Source organism: Orbicella faveolata, unplaced genomic scaffold (assembly GCF_042242905.1).
Source record: "Orbicella faveolata isolate gen_17 unplaced genomic scaffold, um_ofav_v1 contig_1, whole genome shotgun sequence".
NCBI lineage: Eukaryota > Metazoa > Cnidaria > Anthozoa > Scleractinia > Merulinidae > Orbicella > Orbicella faveolata.
Genome location: NW_028301536.1, coordinates 14,759,822 through 14,786,031, shown reverse-complemented (window position 1 = coordinate 14,786,031; position 26,210 = coordinate 14,759,822). Strand labels below are relative to the sequence as shown.

At 38.5% G+C, this 26,210-nt stretch overlaps 3 protein-coding genes across 3 annotated transcripts in view; 2 read left to right on the top strand and 1 right to left on the bottom strand.

Moving 5' to 3' along the window:
• Positions 1-26,210, bottom strand: part of LOC110061291 (dedicator of cytokinesis protein 1-like) — a 68,410-nt gene that overhangs the window by 23,066 nt on the left and 19,134 nt on the right. The window contains exons 22-38 of the mRNA XM_020768136.2: positions 25,947-26,050; positions 25,166-25,325; positions 22,258-22,355; positions 21,347-21,430; positions 19,890-19,990; positions 18,746-18,842; positions 18,527-18,579; positions 18,299-18,407; positions 17,397-17,467; positions 16,628-16,734; positions 16,384-16,511; positions 13,863-13,958; positions 13,171-13,269; positions 12,761-12,855; positions 11,945-12,020; positions 9,959-10,059; positions 132-190 (exon numbers count right to left, since the gene is read on the bottom strand). Of these exons, the coding sequence (XP_020623795.2) occupies positions 132-190; positions 9,959-10,059; positions 11,945-12,020; positions 12,761-12,855; positions 13,171-13,269; positions 13,863-13,958; positions 16,384-16,511; positions 16,628-16,734; positions 17,397-17,467; positions 18,299-18,407; positions 18,527-18,579; positions 18,746-18,842; positions 19,890-19,990; positions 21,347-21,430; positions 22,258-22,355; positions 25,166-25,325; positions 25,947-26,050 (1,638 nt within the window). The remainder of the gene's footprint in view (positions 1-131; positions 191-9,958; positions 10,060-11,944; positions 12,021-12,760; positions 12,856-13,170; positions 13,270-13,862; positions 13,959-16,383; positions 16,512-16,627; positions 16,735-17,396; positions 17,468-18,298; positions 18,408-18,526; positions 18,580-18,745; positions 18,843-19,889; positions 19,991-21,346; positions 21,431-22,257; positions 22,356-25,165; positions 25,326-25,946; positions 26,051-26,210) is intronic.
• Positions 3,276-5,900, top strand: LOC149118192 (uncharacterized). The gene has a single exon (XM_089291287.1). The coding sequence runs from the start codon at positions 4,390-4,392 to the stop codon at positions 4,969-4,971; it is 582 nt and encodes a 193-aa protein (XP_089147413.1). The 5' UTR covers positions 3,276-4,389; the 3' UTR covers positions 4,972-5,900.
• LOC149118191 (uncharacterized) lies at positions 7,431-10,076 on the top strand. The gene has a single exon (XM_089291281.1). The coding sequence runs from the start codon at positions 8,181-8,183 to the stop codon at positions 8,766-8,768; it is 588 nt and encodes a 195-aa protein (XP_089147407.1). The 5' UTR covers positions 7,431-8,180; the 3' UTR covers positions 8,769-10,076.

Genomic DNA, 26,210 nt, shown 5'->3' with positions numbered 1-26,210 from the left:
CAAAATCGTAAAGATCTATGTTAATTAAAAACAGATATCAAAACACCATCACGGTCATGATTTCCTTAGTTTAAAACTTGATGAATTATAAATGCGTGTGAGAATAACAAACCGCTTTCGGATGTGGTTACCTAACAAATGCCACATCTGACTGATCTTCAATCCAATAATCATGCGCATGTCTGCATACCTAAAATAAACAAAAATTGAATGTAAATGCTGCACCATGGATTTTCTCGAGCTTGTCGTCGTGATAGGTAATACCAGATTATGATGCTAGTAGTAATATAAAAGCGGTTTACTGCTCCACAAAAGCTGGATTTTGATTGGTTGTAGAAAACGGGGTGGTAACGCCACCATAGTCCTAACTAGTTTTGAAGCCCATCGAGTGAAATTCCAAAAACATTAGTAACCAAGAACACGCAGGGAGCGTTTTGGCTTACTTTTCTAGATTGCTCCTTTGTCTATTTTACGGGAAAATCTTCCTGCGTTATCACGTGGTGCTGAGTTCCTTATTTTCTTACGTTGATACTTAGGTCCATTTTGGACTGATCAGTTGTTGTTTAAAGGAAAAATAACGTTTGTCGCAAAGGGAAATCTGCAAAGTGCTAGCAATTAATCTTAACTCGCGATTTAACCATAAGGAAATTTGTTCCTAATTAAGGCTACACAAATTAGTATGTGTCCAGTGGCGGATCGGATCCAGACCTTGAGCTAAGGCGGGGGGCGGTTTTGTTTTGCTAGCCCTACCGGCTTTTCTTCCTTCTGCGATTTTTTCTTTTTACCCAAAATAAGGGGGGGGGGGGGGGGGGGGGCTCCCTAGATCCGCCACTGGTGACTTCAGGTCTCGTCTGAAAACGTTCATCCAAATTAAATTTCAATTCAAAGGGAATTTCTTGTAAACTGTCGAGTAATGTTTATTAAGTCTAGGTCTGTTTTGGTAGTTGCAATCGACCTGCCAACATCTTAAATCCAAAGAGCTCAAAGTACGACAGGCCACTTAAAAATCAAGCCAATCCCGTTTGCTCTTTTAAAAACTTATTTGGAAATGTAATCCAGACCACGCCTGTATAAATTACTGTATTTGAAATCCAAATTCCTCCGTCGAGAAGAAGCAGGAGCAGCATAGTATTCTGGTCCGTCAAGATTCTCTTGGGTCCGTATATTGCTTGGTAGAAAAATCGAACAGAATGGACTCCACACTTGTCTATGCAGTGGCATATGGCTGTTTGATATTATGTGAAATCGCCGACAAGGCTGTCGACTTGGTCATCACAATAAGGTACAAAGAAGGAAGGATATCTAACAATCCTCAAGACAGTGTTTATTACGCCCTCGTCACGTTCCTTGCCACTGGATTTCTCATCACAAGCCTACGTATAATACTGTACTTAAGAAGAATCAAGCTGTCCCCAGAAGACGATGATGACCAAGACGAGACTCGCGACGCCATTAATCTTTGGACAAGCTTCTCTAAAGCCCTGTTTGAAGCTTTCCCTCAGACGACAATTGCACAGTTTTACTTTGGTAACTGTGCACAAACGGGTAACATTAAGACCCTGGTTCAAGCCTTTGATGTCTTCTCGATATTTCCGTTCATCATGTTTGTTTGCCATTCTATTTACTACTACTGTGCTTATGAAGAAACTAATGGAATAACGGTGGTGATCATGATTATCGCATTCATATTCTCAGTGGTTGGTTTTGTCTTCGCATGTATATCCATAAACGACTTCAACGACCGGTGTTAGCTAAATAAATAACTGGAAAACTAAAAGTATAACTATGAACGTTTGGTTAGGTCACACTGATACTACCGAGCAGACCTTGGGATGGAGTCCACACGGCAAAGGAGGGTGGGAAAGCCTTAAAAACCTGCAGAAGGTCAACCAAGGAAGAAATGAAACAATGGCAAATAACAGTTGGGACAAAGCAGAGAAAACGGCAACACACGAAGTCCGTAAGAGCAGCACTGTGAACACCCTTATGGAACAAGGCGGGATAACTATAAACAGCTGCCACTGTCATGCGTGATTTTCTGTTGTAATTGCTTACATCAAGGCTGGAGATCAGCGAACGTTTTTTTTATTTCATTAATTTATTCGTAAATTTTTCTGTTCCGTTTCACACCGCAGCTTTTAATCCCAATTTTCATCTTCATGACAATATACACTTATGTTGATAAAGTTGTAATATATTCGAGGGATCATAGGAAATCACATACACCATCCCCTTAAAATTTTCAAAAACAAAGTTAAACTTAACATCTTACAATCATATTACCAACATTCATGAGTTTTCATCTGGAACTTACAAGTGACTTATTTAATACTAATTACTTTATTCCTAGGTATTTCGTGATTTACTCATTTATTCCACTTACTGTTTTTTTTCCTTCTTTTCTCCTTATTTTGTCTCCTTACTGCCCCCATCCCTTAAGCTTTACTGCCAACCAACTTCTTTACATAAATACTATTTAATTTCACTCAGCTCGATTAGCTATTCTGGGTGAATCTACCTAATTTTCTGTTTTAATTATTTTTTATAACCAAGAGTTTTATACTTTGGTAATAAAGTGTGTGTGTTCTTGTAGTTTTTTCATCTCTTTCTAGCAAAACAACCTATGCATTTCTACTTTAATCGTTTACTTCTAACAATAGCTGGCATAACTGTTGGATGTTGTATCATTGATACTGAATTACATTGACTGATGAGGACAGTAGAGAAGACAATCAATTAAATTTTCAATATACAGTTTGCTTTTGTTGTTTACACCGGATTAATGGTGCTAGTAATGCTATAAAACGAGAGTCAGTGTTCCACAAATACAGCCACATAGAAAAAAAGGGATTACTCCATCGTGCCCTACATCGAATCAAATTTCAAAAACACTATACCGAAAACTAGTGAGGTAAACAAATTTTAAAAGCGAAAGCGAATACGAAGGAAAAGGCTTCATCTCAAAGGGGGGGGGGGGGGGGAAGGGGGGGGGAACGGGCGCAGTCCCCTACCCTACCTCTCGATCCGCCCCTGTGTTTATCACTGAGAAAAGAAAATTTAACGGATTCAGGAACTGCACCAGCTCGCAGGATAGAGTGCTTTTGGTTGTTGTATTTCTGTATACTCAAGATCGCGATTTCTCAGAAACTGTGATAATTATTATGCAAGGTCAATCTTCGACAGTTGTCAATGCGACCCCAACATATTTCTTTACCCGAGCTCATTCAATGCACCATTTCGGTTCAAAGAAAAAAAAAACCGTTTCTGGCGAAGAGAAATAAGGCAGTAGCGATATCTTTAATCGATGGCTTAGGCTAAAAGTCCCTCAAAGACCTTACTTTCTCACTAAAACAACGTCACATGTCGGTGAGCTTGAAGTCCCGTCTGGAAATATTACCCGGAATTGATTTTCAGTTTGAGTCCAGTTTCTAGGAAACTGTAGTTATGTTTACTACTGTAGGTCACTATTTGAAAGTTAAAAAATGATGCTATATCTTGACATGCATCTTGTCAAATTTCAAAAATACTTTGGGAATGGCTGAAATTCACTGTTTAACATTGAGGAGAGCAAATTTAAAGGACGTTTAACGCGCGTGGTACATACATTTTTCGGTTGCTGTATTTCTTGCAGGTAAACTTTGTTGTATATACTTAAGCCCGATTTCTCAGACACTATGACGATTATTATGCAAGGTATATCTTCGGTGCTTGTCAATGCGTCGCCCACATCTTTCTTTACCTAGCTCTTTCAATTCCGGGAAATGTCATGCCTCATTTTAGTTCAAATATACAGCACAGGGAAATAAGGCAGTAGCCATTTCTTTAACTGATGGCGGCGGTTTAGCCTAAAAGACCCTACTTTGTCATCAAAACAACGTTTCGAGCTTGAAGTCGCTTCTGGAATGTTACCCGGAATTGAATTTCACTTTGAGTGCAGTTTCTGAGAAACTGTAATTACGTTTGCTACTCTTGATCAATCTTTGCAATTAGTAACGATTGCCAATATTTGGTTGCTGATGCCGGTTACAATGATATTAATACCACTACTAAACTGTGTCACATGACAATTCCTCAATCGAGAAGAAGCAACGGGGTGTTCTGTTCGTATATTGCAAGGTAGAAACTCCATGTAAGCGATCACTTTCTACGAAATTTGTAATGTTTACTATGCTAGTCTGCCCTTTGTAGTTGGGAATGACCTGCCAACATTTTTTTAACTAAGATCTTTGAAAACATGACAACTCGTTGGCATAGCCAATTGCAATTGCTCTTTTATCGAAATGATATTCAGGCCACTCCTACACAATGTCAAGTGACAATTCCTCTATCGAGAAGTAGGAACGACGTCTTCTGTTCGTATGAGCAGCGAAGAAACTCAATGTACATGCAATGGAAAATTACAATCATAACTGTATCCTGGTACACGGCTATCTGATATTACACGAAATTGCCGACAAGTTTGTGGACTTTGTCGTCGTGACTAACTATGAAGACGGAAATATATCTAATGATCCTCAATACAATGTTTACACAGCCCTGATGGGTTTCTTTATCATTGGATTAATCATCACCATTTTACGTGGAGGACTTTACCTATGGAGAATTCATTTCTATTGCAAAGGAGATGACAGCGAAGACGAAACTCACGCCGCCATTAATCTTTGGATGAGTCTGGCGAAAGTTTGGCTTGAAGCCCTCCCTCAGTCAACGATTGCAAAGTTTTACTTCGGTAACTGCGCGTTAAAGGATAATATCAAGGCCCTGGTTCTAGTGTTTGATGTCTTCTCGATCTTTCCGTTCGTCATGTTCGCTTGCCATATGTTCTATTATTGCTGTGCGCTTGAGAGAGGACCTAATCTAGCAACACTGGTCATTCTGGCTTTCACATTCATATTTTCAATAGTGGGCATTATCTTCGCAGCTATATCGATAGCCGACTTCAACAACAGTTGTCGGCCAGATAACTACTGAGAACTGAGTGAAATCACGCTCCTTGTTTACCTCATTAACCGTTCACGCCTTGTCGAAAGGGGTATTCAAGTGTCTAGCATTTTGAGCAAAACATTTTCAAAGTCTGGCTACAGGTCTTTTACTTATTCAGCTGCTAAACAGTACAACTATCTGAGTCCTTCTTCAAGAAGGTCTAGCTCTCCAATGTCATTTTCTACCAATTATTGGTCCGACGCGTGTAGGTTTCAGTGATATATTATGCATTATAACCTGTTTGTAATAAATTACTATTTTCATTTTTTATAGATTAACTTTGGACCTGTTTGTAACTGGTATTACTATTTTAATTTGTGCCATTTTTATTTGCATAGATTAATTTTAGATGAACAGCCTCATTGTAAACAAGACGATTTAAGATCGTAAGTCGGGCTGTAGCTAGACGTGCTACGAGCTACAAGTGTCGATCATTTGCGGTACGCAGCGATTCTAAAAATAGCATGTACAGATGCATGTCTCAAAAAAATATCATTAAACCGTAATCATCACGAAAACATTGCTTATTTTAACTGACCGATAGATGAAAGTGAAAGCTACGATAATCGTAGTGAAGTTGATTTGAGTTGTGACGTCACTTGTGTTTGAGGAGATTGGGGTCACTGTGTTCTTCTCTCACCCCGTTCACTGCGGTTATTTCATATGTACTACAGTCTGCACTTCTCTGAGTTCATAATAATATTGTCACCGAGTGAGTGTTTATAATAGCCTGGAAACACTGTAATAAGCTCGCAATGGATGACACTTCTAATAGTAAACATGCACCCGAGGGTTGGCTTCTACCATATTCGTCTCCTGCATGAGAATCAAATATCTTATAACTCCCAATATCAGTATGATAGATAGACACCAATACACTCTATTGTCAGAATAAATAAAAAATAGTTTTGCGACAAGAGTGATTCAAAAGCCCCGTCTTTAGACGTAATGTACTGATATCCCTCAATTATCGAATCACGATGTAGATTACCGGTGCAGCTTTCACTGTAATTAAGCTGGTAAATTACTTTTCTCAGAAATAGCGATCTCCAATCATTGACGATAATTCTGTTTGTATTGAATACACCTGCCTTGAACATTGTGACAGTGTTGAATACAATAATTGATTACCATTTCCATATTTTGTACCAGGTCATTACAACTATGTATTCCCTTTATCTTATTATAAATCAAAGCGCTCAAACTCGTAGCAACACAATGTTTTCCAGCATCTTCACCACAGTACATAATATCACCTTGAACATATGGTGCCTAATGATTGTTAGAGTAGGATCAATACTATGAAGAGGATTTGTTTCAATGTCACTACACAGAGTAGCACAATGACCTACGTGGCTCGCATTCTTTTACACACTTGATGATGTATTACAGCTATACATATACAAAGATAGATATTTGTCCAAAGACTCTCTGCAACTCGACGATTTTCGATTCAGTGTTGACCGTGTAGAACGCCATTTCTTTCTCATCTTTTGTGCAAACTTGATACTGTCATTACTGCTCCTAATTCACGCGATCAAAACTAAAAATCGTAACCATTTAATAAATTAAGTCAAGAATCTGGGATTTGATAGACGATTGATGGATAAACAACTTCGCCAAGAGATTAGACTTCTGCAGTTTTTCATTCGCGCGTTATCCGGAAAAAAATTTATTGAGCTCTGGCGGCCGTAAAGTAACAGAAACATTGAGTTTTGCAATTGACACGAAAAGTTATTACTCCAGAGTTCCGACATGTAGAAATTGATACTTACTCCAGTGCAAGAATTGTCCAGTTATGCTGTGTTTAGACTTGAACGGTTTACCGAGGTACCAAAGTTTATTTACCTAGGTAAACATTTTCCGTTTGTAAACGCCAACTGATACTTTGGTAAATGCCGCAAAAGACAAAAGAAATTTAACCGAGGTAAAAGTTGTAATTACCCTGTGATCAGGTATGGTTACAGTTGGTAACCAAGGTCAAGATGACAGATATATCCGCTTGTGGCGGCGTAAATATTTCTCTTCCCGCGGTGAGTAGATTGTTAACGATTGTCGACAAAGCGTTTCAATCACGGCAGATAACAGGGAAAGATTGGATCGAACTTCTTACGGCGAACAATCGGGTAACCCGAAAACACTGACCCCCGGTCTGCGGACCCCCACTACGGACCGAATCCGCGGACTACCTATGGACCGGTCCACGGACTCCCCCTACGGACCCCCTCTACGGACCACCCCCCAAAATATAATAAAAATAATAAATAAATATTTCAGTTACGGGTTGTCTAATAGATTACTCGTGACGGCGAAATTTCGAACGTTACATTGTGCAAATGGGCAGACCTGGATTCAGGCTCGGGTGCAATTTATATCATTACACATTGCCACTTCCTTTGCTGTGGCCATAAAGTATACGAAAGACGCGTACGGGGAAGCTAGGGTGGTCCGTAGGGGGGGTCCGTAGGGGTAGTCCATGGACCGGTCCGTAGGGTAGTCCGCGGACCCGGTCCGTTGTGGGGGTCCGCGGACCGGGGGTCAGTGTTTTCAGGTTACCCCGAACAATCCGTCACGTAAAATTAGAGAAAGCATTGTATTTTTCTTTCTCAGTATTATTTACAACTTTACCAAGACAGACTTCGATCCTTTGTTGTGTAATTATTGTCGATATATTTTGCCACCAGGGAGGATACTGCATATTCAACGTATCCACGTTTCTACGCATATAACTATGCATACTCTGCGTTCGGTTAACCAACTGAATTTTGGCCGCCATATTATGGCATGAGGTCCTCGCCTATGCAAACGATGGCACCTCAATTTGTATCAAAATATCTGCGGTACGTAGTTTAACAGATATTTGTTTTCTGCACGTTCTGTATTTGGTATTCTTATTGTGTTATACAATTAGGTATTTCAGTTACGCAATACGCGAGAATGCCCTGCCAATATTCTTTTAACTAAGCTCTTTGAAAACATGTGAAAACTCGTTTGAAGACATAGCCAATCACATTTGCTCTTTTATCGAAATGATATTCAGATATGATCAATTTGAAATCATAATTCGTCAATTGTGAAGGAGCAGCAAAATGGTATTCAGGCCGCTCCTAAGCAGTGTCACATGACAATTCCTTAATCAAGAAGTAGGAACGACGTGTTCTGTTCATACAACAGAGAAGAAACTCAATGTACATGCAATGGATCCCTGCAATTACAATGATAACTGTATCCTGGTACATGGCTGTCTGATATTACACGAAATCGCCGACAAGCTTGTGGACTTGTTCGTCGCGAATAACTATGAAGACGGAAATATATCTTATGATCCCAAAGGCAGTGTTCACACCGCCCTTATGGTTTTCTTTGTCATTGGATTGCACGTCACCATTGCACGTGTAGGACTTTACCTATGGAGAATTCATTTGTATCGCACAGGAGATGACAGCAAAGATGAAACTCACACCGCCATTAATCTTTGGATGAGTCTGGCGAAAGTGTGGCTTGAAGCCTTCCCTCAGTCTACGATTGCAAAGTTTTACTTCGGTAACTGTGCATTAAAGGATAATATCGAGGTCCTGGTTCAAGCGTTTGATGTCTTCTCGATCTTTCCGTTCATCATGTTCGTTTGCTATACGTTTTATTATTGCTGTGCGCTTGAGGAAGGATCCAATCGAGCAACGACGTGCGTCCCGGCTAACACATTCATATTGTCAATAGTGGGCATCACCTTCGCAGGTATGTCGATAAACGACTTCAACGACCGCTGTTGGCTTTATTACGGCTGAGAACTGAGAGACAGGATGCTCCTTAATTACCTTACAAACGTTCAGGCCATGATTAACAAAAACACTCGAGACGGGTATTCAAGTGTCTAACATTTTGAGCACAACATCTTCAAAGTCTGGCTACAGGTCTGTCACTTATTCAGCTATTAAACTGTACAACAATCTTAGTGCTGCTACAAAAAGCTCTAGCTCACTTAGGTTATCATTTTTTTTTACCAATTATTGGCCCAACACGTGTAGATTTTAGTAATATATTACGTATTATAACCTGTTACATTTTTAATTTTTACTGATTACCTTTAGACTTGTAACTGGCTTTACTATTTTAATCTGTGATATTCTTAAGTTGCACAGTTTAACTTTAGACGAAGAGCCTCATCGTAAATAAGTGCTAGTTTTATGAATTCTGTGTGTAAAAAAAATACTTGATTGGATTTGATTTGATCGTTTAATTCTGATAATTAGGTTGAAGACTTCCCTCTCATTGTAAATAAGTGCTAGCTTTATGAATTCTGTGTCTAAAAGAGTATTTTACTTGATTTGATTTGATCGTTTAATCGTTTAAGATTGGGTTTTGGAATACATGTCATGTCCTTAAATTCCGAAAGAAGTAAAATTTTCTCTCCCTGGGCCTTTTACTGGCTTTTCATCCTACAAAATTGTAGATTGATTACAACTTCACCATACAAAATGGATATTGACATATTAATAGCTAGAAATGTTAGAATCGCAAAATAATGTTAGTATTATTGTTAGTATGTTAGGGTATTGTAAGTAATGTATGATATTGTTAATTAGTAAGTAATGATAGTATTGTAAGTAGAGTTACTATCGTAAGAAATGTTACCGTATTATTTGTTATGTGTGGTATTGTCAATTAGTAAGTGATGATAGCACTGTAAGTAGTCTTAGCATTGTCAGCAATTATTAATTTTAGTATTAAAGTAATGTTAGTATTGTAAGTTATGTGTGTATTCAAGAACATACTAAATGTGAAATACGGAGAGATCATGATCATTGCAAAACAGTTGCTGTATGTCTTGACTTAGCTACATGAATCATGGTCTTGATATCTTATTAATTGTATGTTAACGAGTTACTATATTAAAGGGAATGGTTTACTACGAACCAGGCCACTCTCATTATTGTTAAGTCACTTGCAACAAAGAAGATATCACAACCGAACTTACTTCTCTAAAATCTTGTCTTGCTTTGTGGTGCTGAAAGTTTCCAACTGCAACGATTCTTGGGTCACAAACGCCACCGCTAGATAGAAAAAATTGTTCCACAACTAAAAAAAAAAAAGAAGGGAAGAGAATATAGATAAGAAGTATAAAACGATATAGAGGACACTTCCAAATAAAAAATTGACTGAATTTCACATTAGAGCTAGAGGTTTCCTTGTTGTTGTTGATGCTGCTGTTGTTCGTTTATCTGCCATGTGTTTGTTTCCTTTTTTGTTTCTGTCATACCATCATCAGCATCAATAACAGAGACTTTTTTGCCCTATGTTTTTTGCTCTTTCTGACTAGATTGTTCTTCCAAAGGTTGGAAAACTAAAAAACTTTCATTGAAGACGTAAACATCAACACATACCAATATGGCACAATAGGAAGAAAGAAACAGAGAGACGGAGGGTATACAGAAACTGAACCACCTCCAGAGACTTTTTTAAACTTAGCAAAAAGTTGCATCATATCATGCTTTTCTCAAACTCATTAATAATTCATCAAGTTCAAGCAAAGGAAATCATGATCGTGACAGTGTTTGGATATCTGATCTTAATTAGCAGAGATTTTACGATTATAATTCTCCGTTTTCTCCTTTGTGTTAGTTGCGATTGAGAAGACATATCAAACACTCAAGACAGTGTTTGATCACATTTCCAAACACCTCGAACTTCGTCAAAAATACTCCGCTGCGCGTCGTATTTTCAACTCTCTCCTCGGTGTTTGGAAATGTGGTCAAACACGGTCTTTCGTGTTTGATGTATTACATCACAATTCCAAAAGTAACTATGGGGGTCACCCAGCTCGCTTTTGCGTTTTTAGCACTTAAGGACGGTGCCTACCAATTGCAAAAGTTTTTGCGCCAGGTTAGGACCACGCGTAAAAAGTAGATCTTTGCAAGGGCTATTGGAATCTACAAAGAAAAATGGGAGTAGCCATGCATTTTTTCGAAATAATTAGCCTTGAATCAAAACAAAAATGCTGACATCAGCATTTTCCTGAAAAAAGAAGGAACGGATATTTCTTCACAGACTTCCATAGAATTCGCCTTTGCATACAGAAAAGCAAACACATTTAAAAAGATCTTTAAACTATATGGTAAATGGTAATAGAAAAACATTTTTGATATGTTTTTAATGACAAAATCGTTGCAAAAGCGCTTTTAGCGTATCTGACAGCCTTCCTCTGGTTCAGCTAAAATACAGTCTAAATACTTTTTGCTCAGAACCACAAACTAATCACGTGTTGAATAGACTTGCCACTTCCATTTCATAATATAAAATGTAGGGGTAACCACGCGTTTTTAAAAGTTATTGATATTTTTTGAAAACTTTTACGGTGCCCGTTACATTTTTTCCTGTCACCTCTCCAGTAAGTAAGACATTTGCGTATCTCGCACTTGTCTTGCGCGCGCACTACGCCATCTGCAGGTACATGTTTACAGTTGGATTTCAGTATAATTTTCGACAGATAACAGTTAGGTTTTCAGCTGGAAGACGTAAACAGTTAGTGGTTAGCGATATGCTGCTATTCTGGTGTTCCTGGTTTAAGTACAGGTTCATTAAACTTGATTTGGTCACAGTAGGAAAATTTTGCTTTCGTTTTGTCGTGTACGTGATAGCGTAGTTGATTGCGTCAATGACAGCCCCAGCGCGCGCGTGGAGCTTAACCATGGCTTGCGCGATGGGCAGTGCGCACCAACAAAAGTAGGCATCGTCCTTAAAGCTAAAATTAAGAGTGTTACTGTTGCTATGGTAACCTATTATGGTATAAAGAGTACCATTACTGGTTCACAAGTGACTGAGGTTTGTGTGATATTAACATTGTAGCGTCACTTGATAAAGATTGATAGTATTGATCTGACTAAGTATGGCTGTTGGGAAAGTGCTGGAAACTGTTGCCAGCCATCTTAAATAACACTAACGCTATTTTGCTAACAAAGCTTACTTGATACTCAAATGAATCCGCTCCAAAGAGATCCTGCATTGCCTCGGAAAAATATTGAATGGCATCTAAGATCACGCTATGATGCAAAACAGAGAAACATTGTTTTCCTTGAATCGAAAAGATGCCATTAGTCGACTACTTACTTTTATGGCAGTACATCGAGATTACTTTTGCAGCGTAAAAATATAACACCTACCTATAATTGACGGTACTTTAGTATAGAAGAAAAACACTAAAATGGTGAGATGCACTTAAAAGCAACACAAACTGTTGTGGCTGGGGAAGATTTAAACGGATTACTCGTGACAAACTTGAAAAATGTAGGCTACATCGTTCAGGATGGTGCACATAGCTCCTTCAAGGCAAATGAACAAAATGGTCGGCCTCTCTAAATACATCTTGAAATTGAATACAAGTACTTCCGTGTTTTTAATATTATGAAGAAGGACTTTAAAGTTTACAAAATTTGTATCGCTAAAAGCATAGCTTGTGACCGAGTGGTGATATACCGAGTTCCTTTGTACACATCACAAAACGTGAGCTGTCCCCAGGTTAAAAATCATCATCAAACCTTCTCTGCTTTCCAGGGGTATTGTAGGTCAGACATGGACTAGAATTGGCATTTACATACCTTATAGAAGCTCCAAATCAACTTTCCGAGCGTAACAATAATTTTAGCCGCACAATATTTCACCTACGATTAACGTTAAAGCAATGCGACTTGTGGGGTCTAGTAACTAAATCTCAAACGTAAAAATTAATAGTAACTACTGCAAGGAATAGGAACTGGAAGAAAGAGAAAACAGTGACTTTTACCTGTTCTGAACCATGGTCATCACCATCCAGTCTTTGGGGAAAATATTGTTGCTTAACAGCTCACGAAACAGCAGAAAGAGCTCCATGAGAAAATCCTGCAATATGAAAAGACGCACAAATTTAAATCTAGTTCAATAATATTATTTAAAAACTACGTTACCGCACATGTCGACACGTTACAAGCCACGAGTTCGGCTCTCCAGGGGTAAGAAAGATCGTTTTTCCCTAACAAATACCCACATCACACTTATCTTCAGTTCCGTTCCAAAATTCCTCAAGTTTGATGCTCTATGCTCTGATTGACTAAAGCTCGACGACCAAATTCTCTGAGCAAAGACTAAATTAGATGTTTGGCAATCAGTAAGGAGAATCACTAGTTCGATCCGGGGTTTGAAAGCGTGAAGACTCACCAGCAGATCTTTGTCTGAGGGAAAGTGTGTCACGTACTTCTGATAATGTTTCTCATCCATCAACTGCAGCATGGCTATCAAGCACGCTACATAGTTACCCTAGTACAAAAAGCAAACCGGTTCAATCCTTAAAACAACGTAGGAATGCAGAGCCAACTACAAAGCCCACAAGTGTGGTAATAAATCAAATGGGAATCACAAAAATAATATTGTTAGTAAGTAATAAGTGTTGAAATCATAAGTCGCGAAAGTCAGATTATCTAGCAAGCCAGTCGTGATTCGAAGTTAAATCATACGTGGGGAAAGCCACCTAACTCCGATTGCACTATAAACACGTCAGAGCATATAGGAGCTACGTCACGGTTTGCGCATGTCCAAAAGTTTAGCCTAAATTGTTCAATTTCGACGTGTGTAATCCGTGTTAATCTTCTCCATCCCTAACCATCCTTGTTCCTTTAAAGGTAATTTCTTTATGTGGTTATAACAACTGAAAATACTGCGACTTAAGCTACATCACTGGGGAAAGTGCAATACAAGTCGAGTAACTCAAACTGCCCGGTAAGCAAACAGGACCTCGAATTGAAAACTTGCCGCTGTTAGTAAGTGTTGTAAAGTAGCATTGGGCAAATCAAGATTGCTTTTGGATTATCGTACTCGAATGAAAACATAAATTTAAGACACATTGTACTTACCACGACAGAAAGTGAGCGATCCATCGTGATCACAGTTTTGACCACAACACGTAACAGTGATGTCGCCAACAGCAGGACATCATCATGAGTGTTACCCTGCACAATCAAAGAGAACACTGCAACACTACTCTTTTGTTGAACTTTTAATTTTGCCAAATTGTTAACAAACATATTTTAATTTCCCTTTTCGAGTAACTATGTAACAAAGCGGAAAGCATCGCATTTGTGGATTTGGAAATCGAACAATTTGTCAAATGCGACTTCTGCATTACATAAATTGTAACCTTAAACCACATGAAGAAACGACTGATTGAATGTGAGGGTGGTAATCAGTTGTCAAAAATTTGGGTTAAAACATTTCCTACATTCCTACATTCATCTGAATACTTTAAGCTTGAACGTGGGGTACGACAGGGGGACCCGCTCTCTCCTTACCTCTTTGTTGTTACTATAGAAACATTAGCAATTGCGACTCGACAAAATAAAGATATAAAAGGTATCTCTATTGGGAGTGAGGAGACAAAAATTCTTCAATACGCAGATGATACGACAGCAATACTTGCCGACACAAGCTCTGCTACTGCTCTTTTTAGGCTATTAGATGATTTCAAGATTGTCTCTGGCTTACAGATTAATTGTTTCAAAACGGAAGCTATGTGGATAGGTTCTTCAAGGAACTGCAAAGCACAGCCTTTTGGGATTAAATGGCCTAACGAACCGGAAGGCTCTAGGAATTTATTACACGTATGATCAAAAATTGCTTATTGAAAAGAATTTCATAGAAAGATTAGACAGTATTAAAAACCTGACTAGAATTTGGTCCTCAAGAGGTCTTTCTATTTATGGCAAAATTACACTTATCAAATCTCTATTAATCCCGAAATTTGTTTATGTGTCATCTTTAATACCTACCCCACAAGAATTTGTAAGTCAGTTAAACCAGTTATTATTTCAATTCTTATGGAATGGTCCTGATAAAGTCACACGTAGATCGGCGATAAATGAACACTCCAACGGAGGATTAAAGATGATTGATTTTGATAGCATGATAATATCGCTTCGATTGGCATGGCTAAAACGAATAGTTAGCTCAAATGATGGCACCTGGAAAAGGTATCTGACATATCACCTAGAACGCTTTGGCGGCCTTTTCTTGTTTCATTGCAACTATGATGTTAGCATCCTTCTTCTGAATATTTCTCTATTCTATCTAGAACTACTGCAGTGGTGGTCAGAATTTAGAGATATGTTCTGTGCAGAAAAAAACTGGCGTTATATTCTTTGGAATAACAAACAAACACTCATTAATAATAAAACAGTTTATTATAAAAGCTATTTCGAAGCTGGTGTAGTTCATATCAGCGATCTATCCTTTGATTTAAATAACAAAGATTCCTTTTCCCTAGTTTCTAACAGGATTTCGAAAACTAATTTTTTAGTTTGGGCTGGTCTTCGACACTCCATCCCTTCCATTTTAAAAAATAGTACTCATAAATCAACAACAGGTGAACTTTCTCTAAAAATTGACGAAAATATATTCGATGTGACAAAGAAGAAATCTAAAGACTATTATACTTTACTTGTAAGCAGAAAGGCTCTTTTTCCAACTATTGTAAACAAACTGCAAAATGAATTTCATTTTACACTCGAGGAAGTTAAACAAATTTTTACGATCCCGCATAGTGTTGCCCTTGAAGCATATGTTAAGGCATTTCAATACAAAATTCTTAACTCCATTCTTTACACTAATGCTAAACTTTACAAAATTGGCTTTAAAATGAACGACTCGTGCTCATTTTGTTCATCTGAACCAGAAACGCTATATCACTTCCTGTATCTCTGTCCTTACTCGATAGATTTCTGGCGTGACTTCGAAGTATTCTGGCACCAACTTTTAAAGGAAAACATTCGACTTTCGTTGCAAGATGTTTTAGTTGGAATGATACCACAAAACTCCCCTTCTGCTAAGCTGCTAAACTATCTAATTATAATTGGGAAATTGTACTTATGGGATTGTAGAAGAAGTCAAATTCTTCCAAATATATATGGATTTAAAAAGAAAATTGCTGTAAAATATGAAACGGAAAAATATATAAGTCTGCATAGTAAAAAAACAAAGGATTTCTTTGAAGCTAAATGGATAGTGTCGACTCTTGTAAAAGCTTAATTATTTAAAGGTGTTAATATGCATTCACTTTCTGTATGTTGACCTATGTAACTCTAATTAATATGTTATTTACATTATATTTTGTAAATATTTAGTTATAGTTTGTTGGAATTTTTTTTTGGTTACCGTCTATTGTTAGTGATATTGGTGTTTTTAGTGTTGTAATAACATTAGTTGTAGTAGTATTATTAGTACTAATTAGTTGTATTATATTATCAGTATTAGTAATATTAGTTGTTATTATAATTATGTAGGTAAGTAACTAATTTGCTGTATTAATATCAATTTGTTTCAATAAAGATTTATTGAAATTTAATTATTATTTATTGTTTCAATAAAGATTAGTCAACTCACCACGTCCTTTCTTGTCAGAGTGATCAAAATATCGTTCAAGATATCGATGCAGCGCCTCATTTCTTCCGTCTTCTTCATCTCGTTTTTAAGTTGTTCTACAACCATGGGAAGCAGAACGTAACGGGATTCTACAAATAGGCAAAAAAAAAAAAGAAAAAAAGAAAAAAAACACAACGTAGTCGTAATGAACTACAGAAAGTAGGGGTCCCACGTTCCTAACCTAAGCGGAGAAGTGGAAGCCTACCTTGGTCTTCAAAGAGCTTTGTCTTCACCATGTTGTGAATACAGTCCATCTTCTGGGAAGTTAACCGCTTCTCTGGAATTTTCTCAATGAATTCTCTCGCATAGTAACTAAAACAGAGAGAAAACTTCGAATATCACCGTCAGCCGTTGAAATATCAACTGACAATGGAAGAATCGATAACAATTATGCAAGCGTCACTCGTAAACATTCAACCTGCTGGTCGCGCAACACTCGGCTATCAACTCAGAGAGTCTTGCACATCACCGCCAAACTTACAAACTCATCAATAATTCATCAAGTTTACCCAAAAGCAAGCACAACCATAGCGGTGTTTGGATATCTGATCTCAATTAGCACAGAGTTTTACAATTTTTAAGTCTTGACTGTGAAGATATATCAAGATACAGACCTTTACCACACATCCAAACACTCGGAAGTTCTTCAAAAATACTCCGCTGTGCGTCGTACTTTTAACTCTCTTCTCCGTGCTGGTAAAAGTGGTAAAATCTGATCTCTCGTGTTTGATATATTACTTAAAGAGAATGGTGCAACAAAAAATAAAACTTTTCTTCGAAACACTACGTGTACTCGGTTGTAAACGTCTTTCTGGGCTGCTCTCTAGCGGAAAAAAAAAAACGTTTTTTTGGCTTAACAAGGGATTTATAAAATGCATCGAAATCCAAAAAAATCACGCTACATTTTCCCCTATAAAGAGAAGTATGTTACTCCAGGGAATAACACAGACAATTAGCTACCACGGTATACAAACCTCAGCTCTTTGCAATCAAACACTTGCATCAAGTCTACAAATGTTGCTGGGAAGTACTTCAAGGCAGCCCCCTGAATAAAACAGACATATTTAGCACAGTGGGTTTCCATGGCCCTAAGCCGTAGCGCTGTCCAAGACCTCTGGCAGTTTTAGCTACATTGATGTGCGAAAAGGTCAGTTTGAGCCATAAAACTTCTCAAACTCATTAATAACTCATCACGTTAAAACAAAGAAGATCACAACCGTTAAGGAGGTTTGGATACCCGCTCTTAATTAGCATAGATTTAGACGATTTTAGTTCTCCCTTTACTCCTTAGTTTTTGTTTCGATTGCGAAGATATATCAAACACTCGAGACAGTGTTTCATCGGCAATCCAAACACCTCGAATTTCGTCAAAAATACTCCACTGCGCGTTGTATTTTCAACTCTCTCCTCGGTGTTTGGATATCCCGATGAAACACTGTCTCTCGTGTTTGATATAGTACATCAATTGCTTGTGAAACGTTGTTATACATATTCGCTTTTTAGTGAGCAACAATACGTTTTTAAGGACAAAAAAAAACCCATCTTGGCCGATACGATATACTCAGGACAGAGAAGATCCAGCCAGCCGCTGTACGGGAAAGGAGCCGGCACTTCTTCTCGAGGGAGAGGGGGTGGGGGAAAGGTGGGGGTGAGGGAAAACGAACGAAATCATCTCAATCATCTTAATATCCCTTACGTTTAACAATCAATCGTTTAGCCACTATCTTTGCCTCCTCAAAACGTATCTTATGAATTAAAAATATTATGGCTGTTTCAGTATGGCTATTCGGCTCGTAAACCATTCTTATGTTGTTTATATAGACACTCTCAAGAAACACAAGTGTGCCTTTCTACTTCACGTGAAGAAAGAAGTTACCTGAGTCAGCAGTGTCTCATTCTTAACGTCTGCCATCAACTGCACCAAAGCCTGGAAAAGTTTTCTCAAGCTCTCTTCAAATTCGGACTGACCCTTGTCGCCAACCGCTCTAAGATGCAACCAAGAAGAATTGAATAGGTCTGTCAAGCTACTTCACTAATGAATGAGAAAACAGTGAAAAAGAGATCGTGTTTGTGTTAAAATGATAACCTATGTCACCATTCTTACCTTTCAAACAAAATTCTGGACTGTACAATGAATTTGAAAATGTATTCCATGGCCTAACAACATAACAAACATTCAGTGTTATACAGATACATGAATAATCAAAAAATAACTGACTCACAGACTGTAGACAGACAGACGGACGGACGGACCTACGGCCCTACCGGCAGACCGACCGACCGTCCCACCGACTGTCTAACGGAGAGTAAACATGACATTTACCTTCATAGCCCTGAGAAGGTGATCCATGCGAAGTCTGTCTAGTTGCTGTTCTACTGTTGCGTAATTTATATACTCCAGGAATACTGAGATGAGAATGCTACAATGTCAGAAAAGAACATAACAAGTCACCAGATTAAAACATCTGCTGCAAATCACTAAGCCACATTGCCAGGTTTGACACTATTGAACTTTTAGAAAACTGTTTAACCCTTTCACGTTCAGAGTTGAACGTTGAGTCAGTGTGTGACTATGCCTATGAAAGATATTGAGCAGTACATTCACCTGGCACTGCTTATTGTGCTCTACAAGGTGGGTCTAACTTTGAACATTGTGGATGAAACCTTAGTGTGACTATTCAAGTGAAAGCTGTTTAGCAGTACGTTTTTGTGGCACTGTTTACTACTTTGTACTTTGTCTGTGGATGAAACCCCACCCCAGTGCGTGACCATTCAAATGAAGAATGTTAGCAGTTGATTTTTCAGTGTTTTTCGAATTAAATTTAAGATTGAATTGCAAAGATGAAATGTTCGTTATGTCAAGAGCGTGGGATAAAGAAGAAAATCACAGTCCCCAAAGGGATGCCAACGCATCCCCTGAGCTATGGAAAAACTCACGGAGAAACCCATGGTCAGCTAAGCCAATAATACTGTGCTCAAAATTTACCATCTTTGTTTATTCAGCACACGCGATACTTTCGTCAATGCTGATCCTTGCAGTCTGCAGGATGCATTTCACATATCAACAGCACACCGCAAGTCTCTCCGTAGCTCAGTAGCTCAGGCGTAACTGGTATAATATGGGTTCCTGTGCTGCAGAAGACTCAGATATCTTCTTTGTCCAACGCCCGCTTCATCATGAGTACTTCATCTTTATAAAATAAATGATTTTTTCTTCCCTTTTTGAACTTTGAGGAAGGAGGAGGAGGAAGAGGGGGTGTTTGTATGCATGCTAAAGGAAGCTGTGCACAACATTAAAAGATTCCAGGATAGTTTTTCACTCTAGCTCACAGCACAAGCAAGAAATCTAGATCGTCCAACTCTCTTATATGCCATTAACTCGTGAGGGAAGTACGGTTGCCTAATCATCTGTACCCGAGAAACAGTAGTCAATCTAAAGTAAGATGTCCTACATTAGCTTCACTTACTGATCCGCTTTTGTGGCTCCAAACAGATCCTCTATATAGGCATCCAAAACGGGTCTGAAGTGGTGATACTTCTTGTCGGCTAGCAAACTGATTGTGAAAACCTGATACCAATAATACAAAAATATACAAACAGCAAACATACAGAGCCTATTTATGATTGTAAGTATCGTCATTCGAAAACCTATTAAAGCTAGGTAAGGATTTAAAGTTAAATCAAGATTTTAACTTCTCTTGCATAAGTGAAAGTGTAAGTGTAAGTAAAAAGAAACTTACAGACTGAAAGGATTATTCATCACGTGAAACATACAAAACCTGGAAATAACAGTGATGGTAAGGTAAAAAAAACAAAAATGCCCGGAAAAAGAGAAATAATAATAATAATAAAAAAACACGCTACAAGAATGCAGTGTTAATTTTAGGGTGCGGCTTGGCGGGGTTTCCTATATTTGAAGAAAAATGCCGCATAAAATAACTGAAGCGCTCAAAATTGTATCCAAGGATAAGATCTCATTCTCTGAAATACAGTACAGTCAAACCTCCCTACAACGGCCACCCTGGGGAAAGAGAAGTTTTGCTGGCCTTTCTGGAGAGGTGGCCATTGTAAGGAGGTTAAAATATGAGCAAATCTCTCGACTGGGACGAAAACATGTAGCCGATGTAGAGAGGTGGCCGTTGTGTTTGTTAGAAAAGGTTCGACTGTATTCGAAATCATCACTGTCGACTGATATGACTCTTGCTCTATACCTCAAATTAATAACCTCTTTCTGTCTTTCCTTTCTCTTCTCGTTCTTTTCTGTTTTTGTATTTTGCACTTTCTTGACTTGCTTCTGAGTTATTAGATTTTTTTTCTTCCCCGTTTTAAGTCCCCATTCTTGAAAAAGCCCTCCCTTAAAATTACAGAAGTGGGGCCACTGGGCCCAATTGGCTAATTTCTAGAATAATCCCTGGGGTGGTTACAATTGGGGGAGATTGGGACAAATAAGCACAGCGTAGGGTTAATTTATCACGATGTGCCGCCAATCATGAAATAAACTAGTTTAAAGGGGCTACGTCACGCCATTTTAGGTAATTTTGTTTAATTTTGTTAATTATGAACTCTAAACGTCATATTGGTAGAGCAAAAATCTTTCATTTGCAAAATCACGGCCACATAACAACTGAGAATGATTTTCCAGCCGTGTAAATGACATTTTGATATAAACTGATATAAATTTGAAAAAAGGTGGGGCGACGCTTTTCAAATTTACCCAAATGCAATCCGTTTTAATCCTCCCCAGTTTTGTCCATCCATGTCCATTCTGGGCTTTCCTGTGTTTTGTTTGAGATCTTCTATAGTTTTGAGCCGTTTTGTGATATTTTAGTTAATTCTATGACCATTTGATCAGTGCTGAAATCGTCTAAAATTACGTGAGCTAGCCCCTTTAAATTTCATTATACCGATGTAAAGTTCAACTCACCAACGCATCAAACACAAGCTTGTCATACTTGTTGGCATGCTCCATCAAAATTGCAAACAGCGCATCAAAAGTATCCGTCAAGAACTGAAAGTTCAAGAACACGTTAAGATACATAACTTATTATGTAAATCAGCGCATTATTATCACAAACCTTATGATGGAGAGTTTCTACAGACATTGGCAAAACTAAGAGCGGTTTTCAATTGAGTGTCGTAAAACCAAAACCAGACCAATAACTTACCAATTAGACCACTCAGCCAATCTCCAACCGTAGTAAAACCAAAACCAAAACCAAAACCAAAACCAAAGTGATTGCTTGATACTTTCGACACTCAATTGAAAACCGCTCTATAAGGTTATAACTGCTATAGCTTCAGCTTGCATCGTCATAATAAACCCACCACAGTTTTGGATCAAATGAATTTCAGCAGTGGAGAGCGCATGCTCAGGACACAAGCATGAGCCAAATAGAATAGGCCATTTCCGCGTAACCTTATGCCTCTGTATCAAAACGAAGCCCTAACCCTAACCATAACCCTCGTGCAAAACCCTTCCTATGAAAATAATATTTCATGCAAGATTTACTTGAAAATGAACCTGTAAAGGCAGAGGCAAAACGCAACTCGGAAATGGTCCACTGCTTGTCAGGTTTTCCCTCTGATTGACTGAAAGACGCCATCTGACAATCGATTGACTATTTTTTTTAGAAAAAGCGCAAAAGTAATAAATAAATAAATAAATAAATAAATGATTTAGCAATAAGGAATTCACAAAATGAACAAAAACGAACTGGAGCTCTGTTAATTCTTTAACAACGAGCATGTACAGTTTAGTATCTACAGCCCGTGTAGCTGACAGAATGATTTTGCCATTTGACATAAATGCTGTAAATGCACTTATTATGCCCATACCTTGACGATTTCTTCACCACTGACTTTCATCACAGTTACAAGGATGTGTTTTAACTTTCCAACCATAGAATTCCACTTGAGTAGTCCAAGAAGATCAACTAGAAAATCAAAACGGTTCATAATAATAATAAATAATAATAATAGACTTGTATAGCGCTAGAACTATACAAACATACTCAAAAGCGCTTTACATTAAGTTAAAATAAATGAATAAATGGAAATCACTAAACTTTAAAACTATTACAACAACTATGCTAAACTTTAAAACTATTTCCACAAGTCAAAAGCTTTCTTAAAAAGAAATGTTTTCAGTTGCTTTTTGAAAATGGCGAGGCTGCTACTTGTTCTTATAGTTAATGGCAGCGAGTTCCATAAAACAGGTGCAGCATGAGCAAAGGCCCGATCCCCAAGTGTAGAGCAGTTGACTTTTGGAACAACCAGAAGAGATTTTGCAGACGAACGAAGAGCGTAATTAGTAGCTGGTTTCAGGGATAAAAGATCATTTATGTAGGAAGGACTTTGGTTGTGTAGTGCCTTGTAAACAAGAAGAAGCAATTTAAACTGAACTCTAAACGATACTGGGAGCCAATGTAAGTCGATACGAGCGGGTGTGATATGATCAAATTTCGCAATCCGAAAAATCACTCTAGCCGCGACATTCTGAACTTTCTGTAAACGATCAATCTGGTATTTAGGTAGACCAAATAGAAGTGCATTGCAGTAATCAAGGTGCGAAGATACAAAGGCGTGGATCAGTGTCTTTGGATTGCGCGGTAAGGAATTTTCTGATCTGTCTTATGTTGTATAGTCCGCGAAAAGCCTCGCTACAAATCTTGCCAATGTGAACATTCATTCGCATATGAGCATCGAACCAGGACCCAAGGTTCCGGACGCTTTCTAACGGTTTAATGACAGTGTCGCCAATGATAATAGAATCAATAGGTGTTTTTTCAAGTTGTTGACGGGAGCCAATAATTAGAAATTCAGTTTTCGCGTCATTGATCATTAGACGATTACCAATAAACCAAGAGCGGACATCAGCGATGCACTTTTCAATGACAGAGACAGCGTTAAATTCGGAATGGATAGAACAAGGTCGGAAGGAAAGGTAAATCTGGGTGTCGTCAGCATAACCATGGACGGAAGGGAGGTGCTGTGAAATAATGTTAAAGAGACGGGAGACGTAGAGAGTAAATAAAATAGGGCCCATACAACTGCCCTGGGGGACTCCACAGTTCAGATTGAAGTCGTCAGAAGTCTTATCACCGACAAGTATACGTTGTTTGCGACCAGACAGAAATGAGTCGAACCAATTTAAAGCAGTTCCGACGACTCCAAAATCCTGTTGCAAAATATTAAGAATGCAATGTTCAGTGGTATCAAAAGCAGCACTTAGGTCCAGAAGTACGAGAAGTGTCACTTGCTTATTATCCATACTCATTAAGATGTCGTTTTGAACCTTCAATAGAGCAGTCTCTGTCGAGTGATACTTACGGAAGCCGGACTGGAATTTAGGAAGAGGGGCATTTTTCTCACAGTGGGCGAGAAGTTGTTGAAGTGCAGCCTTTTCCACTACCTTGGAAATGAATGGTAGATTACTGACTGGACGGAAATTCTTGTAGACCAAATCAAGTCCAGGTTTTTTCAATAGAGGGATGACAACAGCGGTTCTCCAATTTTCTGGAACGGAACCACTGAGAAGAGAGAGATTAACCATCTCAGTGATAGAGGGCGCTAATACATCAAGACAGGACTTCACGAGCCATGTAGGAAGAGGATCCAATCGACAAGAGGCATTAGAGGATTCGCGAACAATCTTACACACTTCTCCTATGGATAACGAAGAAAAATTCTCCAGATTCTCCTTCGGAGTGACAGGAACAAGTCCAGGCACTTGAACTTGAAACTTGTCAAGATTTTCCTTTATGGTTTCAATTTTTTTGAGGAAAAAGGTGCCAAATTCGTTTGCAAGCTTAGTGGGATCATCGTGCTCTGGAAGAGCCATCTCAAGTGGCTCCCTGGACAAAGAATTAACCACACGAAATAGCTTGCGAGAGTCACCCGCACACTGATCAATTAGGTTTGAGTAATAATTCACACGTGCAGATTTAAGAGATGCAGAGTACTGATTACGAACTCTATGGTAATTATTCCAGTCTCCAGCGAGGTCAGTTTTCAAGGCTTTCTTTTCAAGGCGACGACGTTTACGCTTGAGTTGTTTAATGTCATCATTAAACCACGGGATCTTTGGACGATTTTTTATAATCCTTGTCTTAAGCGGGGCATGCTTGTCCAAAATGTCATTAAGGGTCGTGTTAAAGCAGTCGGAGAGGGCATCAATGTTGTCCCAGTGTACGCTTGCACAAAGCATAGAAGAGGCAATATCAGCTGAGAATTCGGCAATATCAATATTTTTGAGTTTACGAAAAGTCAGTTCTTTGCAAGATAAAGCTGGTCGCGGGAAACCAATAGGGCACTGAATAATAAAATGATCAGAGATGGGAAAAGTGGCTTTAGGAGAAGCAAGAACAACATCATCCGACGAACGAGTAATAATTAGATCCAAGGTATGACCCGATAGATGGGTTGGGCCGGATACGTGTTGCGAAAGACTGAACGTTTCATGATGCAACAACGCAGCAAGTAAGAGTTACGTCAGTGGTCTGTTCTTGTTCTTTTTTTGAAAGAGCTAAACTACATAAATAAATCTATAGGCGGGCTTGTATTTGGGAAAACTAATTAATGGAAGAATTGTTGCGTCAAAGATCTAGGGAACCTGTTTCGGGAGTGGGGTCGGGGACGACTTTATGGAATGTTGCTAAACCACAAAATTCAGATCAAAAACGTAAACGTATCATAACTGGTGAAGCACTTATTAGCTTACAAGACCGATTTAAGATACACATACCGTTTTGTGTCAGTTTGGTCGAGCAGAGAAGGGTTTCAATCTTGAGTTTGTCATTTGTTGCTGTGAATGGAACATTGCTTGACTTGGCAGGAAGAACGTCATCTTTCTTGGATGCAAGATGAAGGTAAGCCTTGGGATGTGGGATCCTCCCATGATCATTCTGCGGAAAATAAATAAACAAAGTTCTTGTTACGGTGAGGAAACCAAGAGAATCGTCTCTTGAAAGGAACTCATCACAATCTGAGGGAGGCAGAGTGCACACCGGAAAAGGAGCGCTGACTGTAGGAAAAATACCTGTTCATTCGAATACCAAAAAGTAATTGGTTTTGCTTTACTACGCCACAGAATTAGCTTAAAAAAGACTCGTATCACTTTTTCATCCAACCAAAAGCAACTGTGACTCAGTCACACGAGTTTTCTCGTGCTTAGTGTCGGCTAGCTGCATGGTATTTACTTCAAGTTTTGGTTCATTGGACAGTCAGTGATTACAGTAGTCTTTTTTTAGCAACAGTCAATGGCAACAGCTCTAATTTGGCATTTAATCTAATTGTCAAGTAGAAACACTCATGGAAGTTTGGAGAACTCCAAAAGCTGTGGAAACATTTGCCAGCAGCTCGACCTCCCACAGCATTCTGCATTCCCTCAATCTTCCACTTATGTTTCTGTAACTTGATAGAAGCATAGGAAATGTTTTCTATTTCTTCAATAGGATGGAGAGCAACAAATCAAATCATCGCTATTTAGTTCTAGTTATTTATGTAACGAACACGTACGCATTTACCTTGTAGACCAAAAGCTCATGTATTCCATCCTGTAGTGTAGTTCCGTCATTGTACATGAGTCGTGAGTGTGAAAAGGCAAAGCACTTTTGAACTCTGTCTCTTTCTATTAAGAAGGAATGCAAATATATTCTAATGTATTAACATGTTATTAACACATTACTGTCCTGACAATAATATTGTTCCAGCTACATACTGTAGCTTTCTGTACATATTGCATACCTATGATGCTCTAGCCAGGTATCACAGACCCACAATTAATTTTA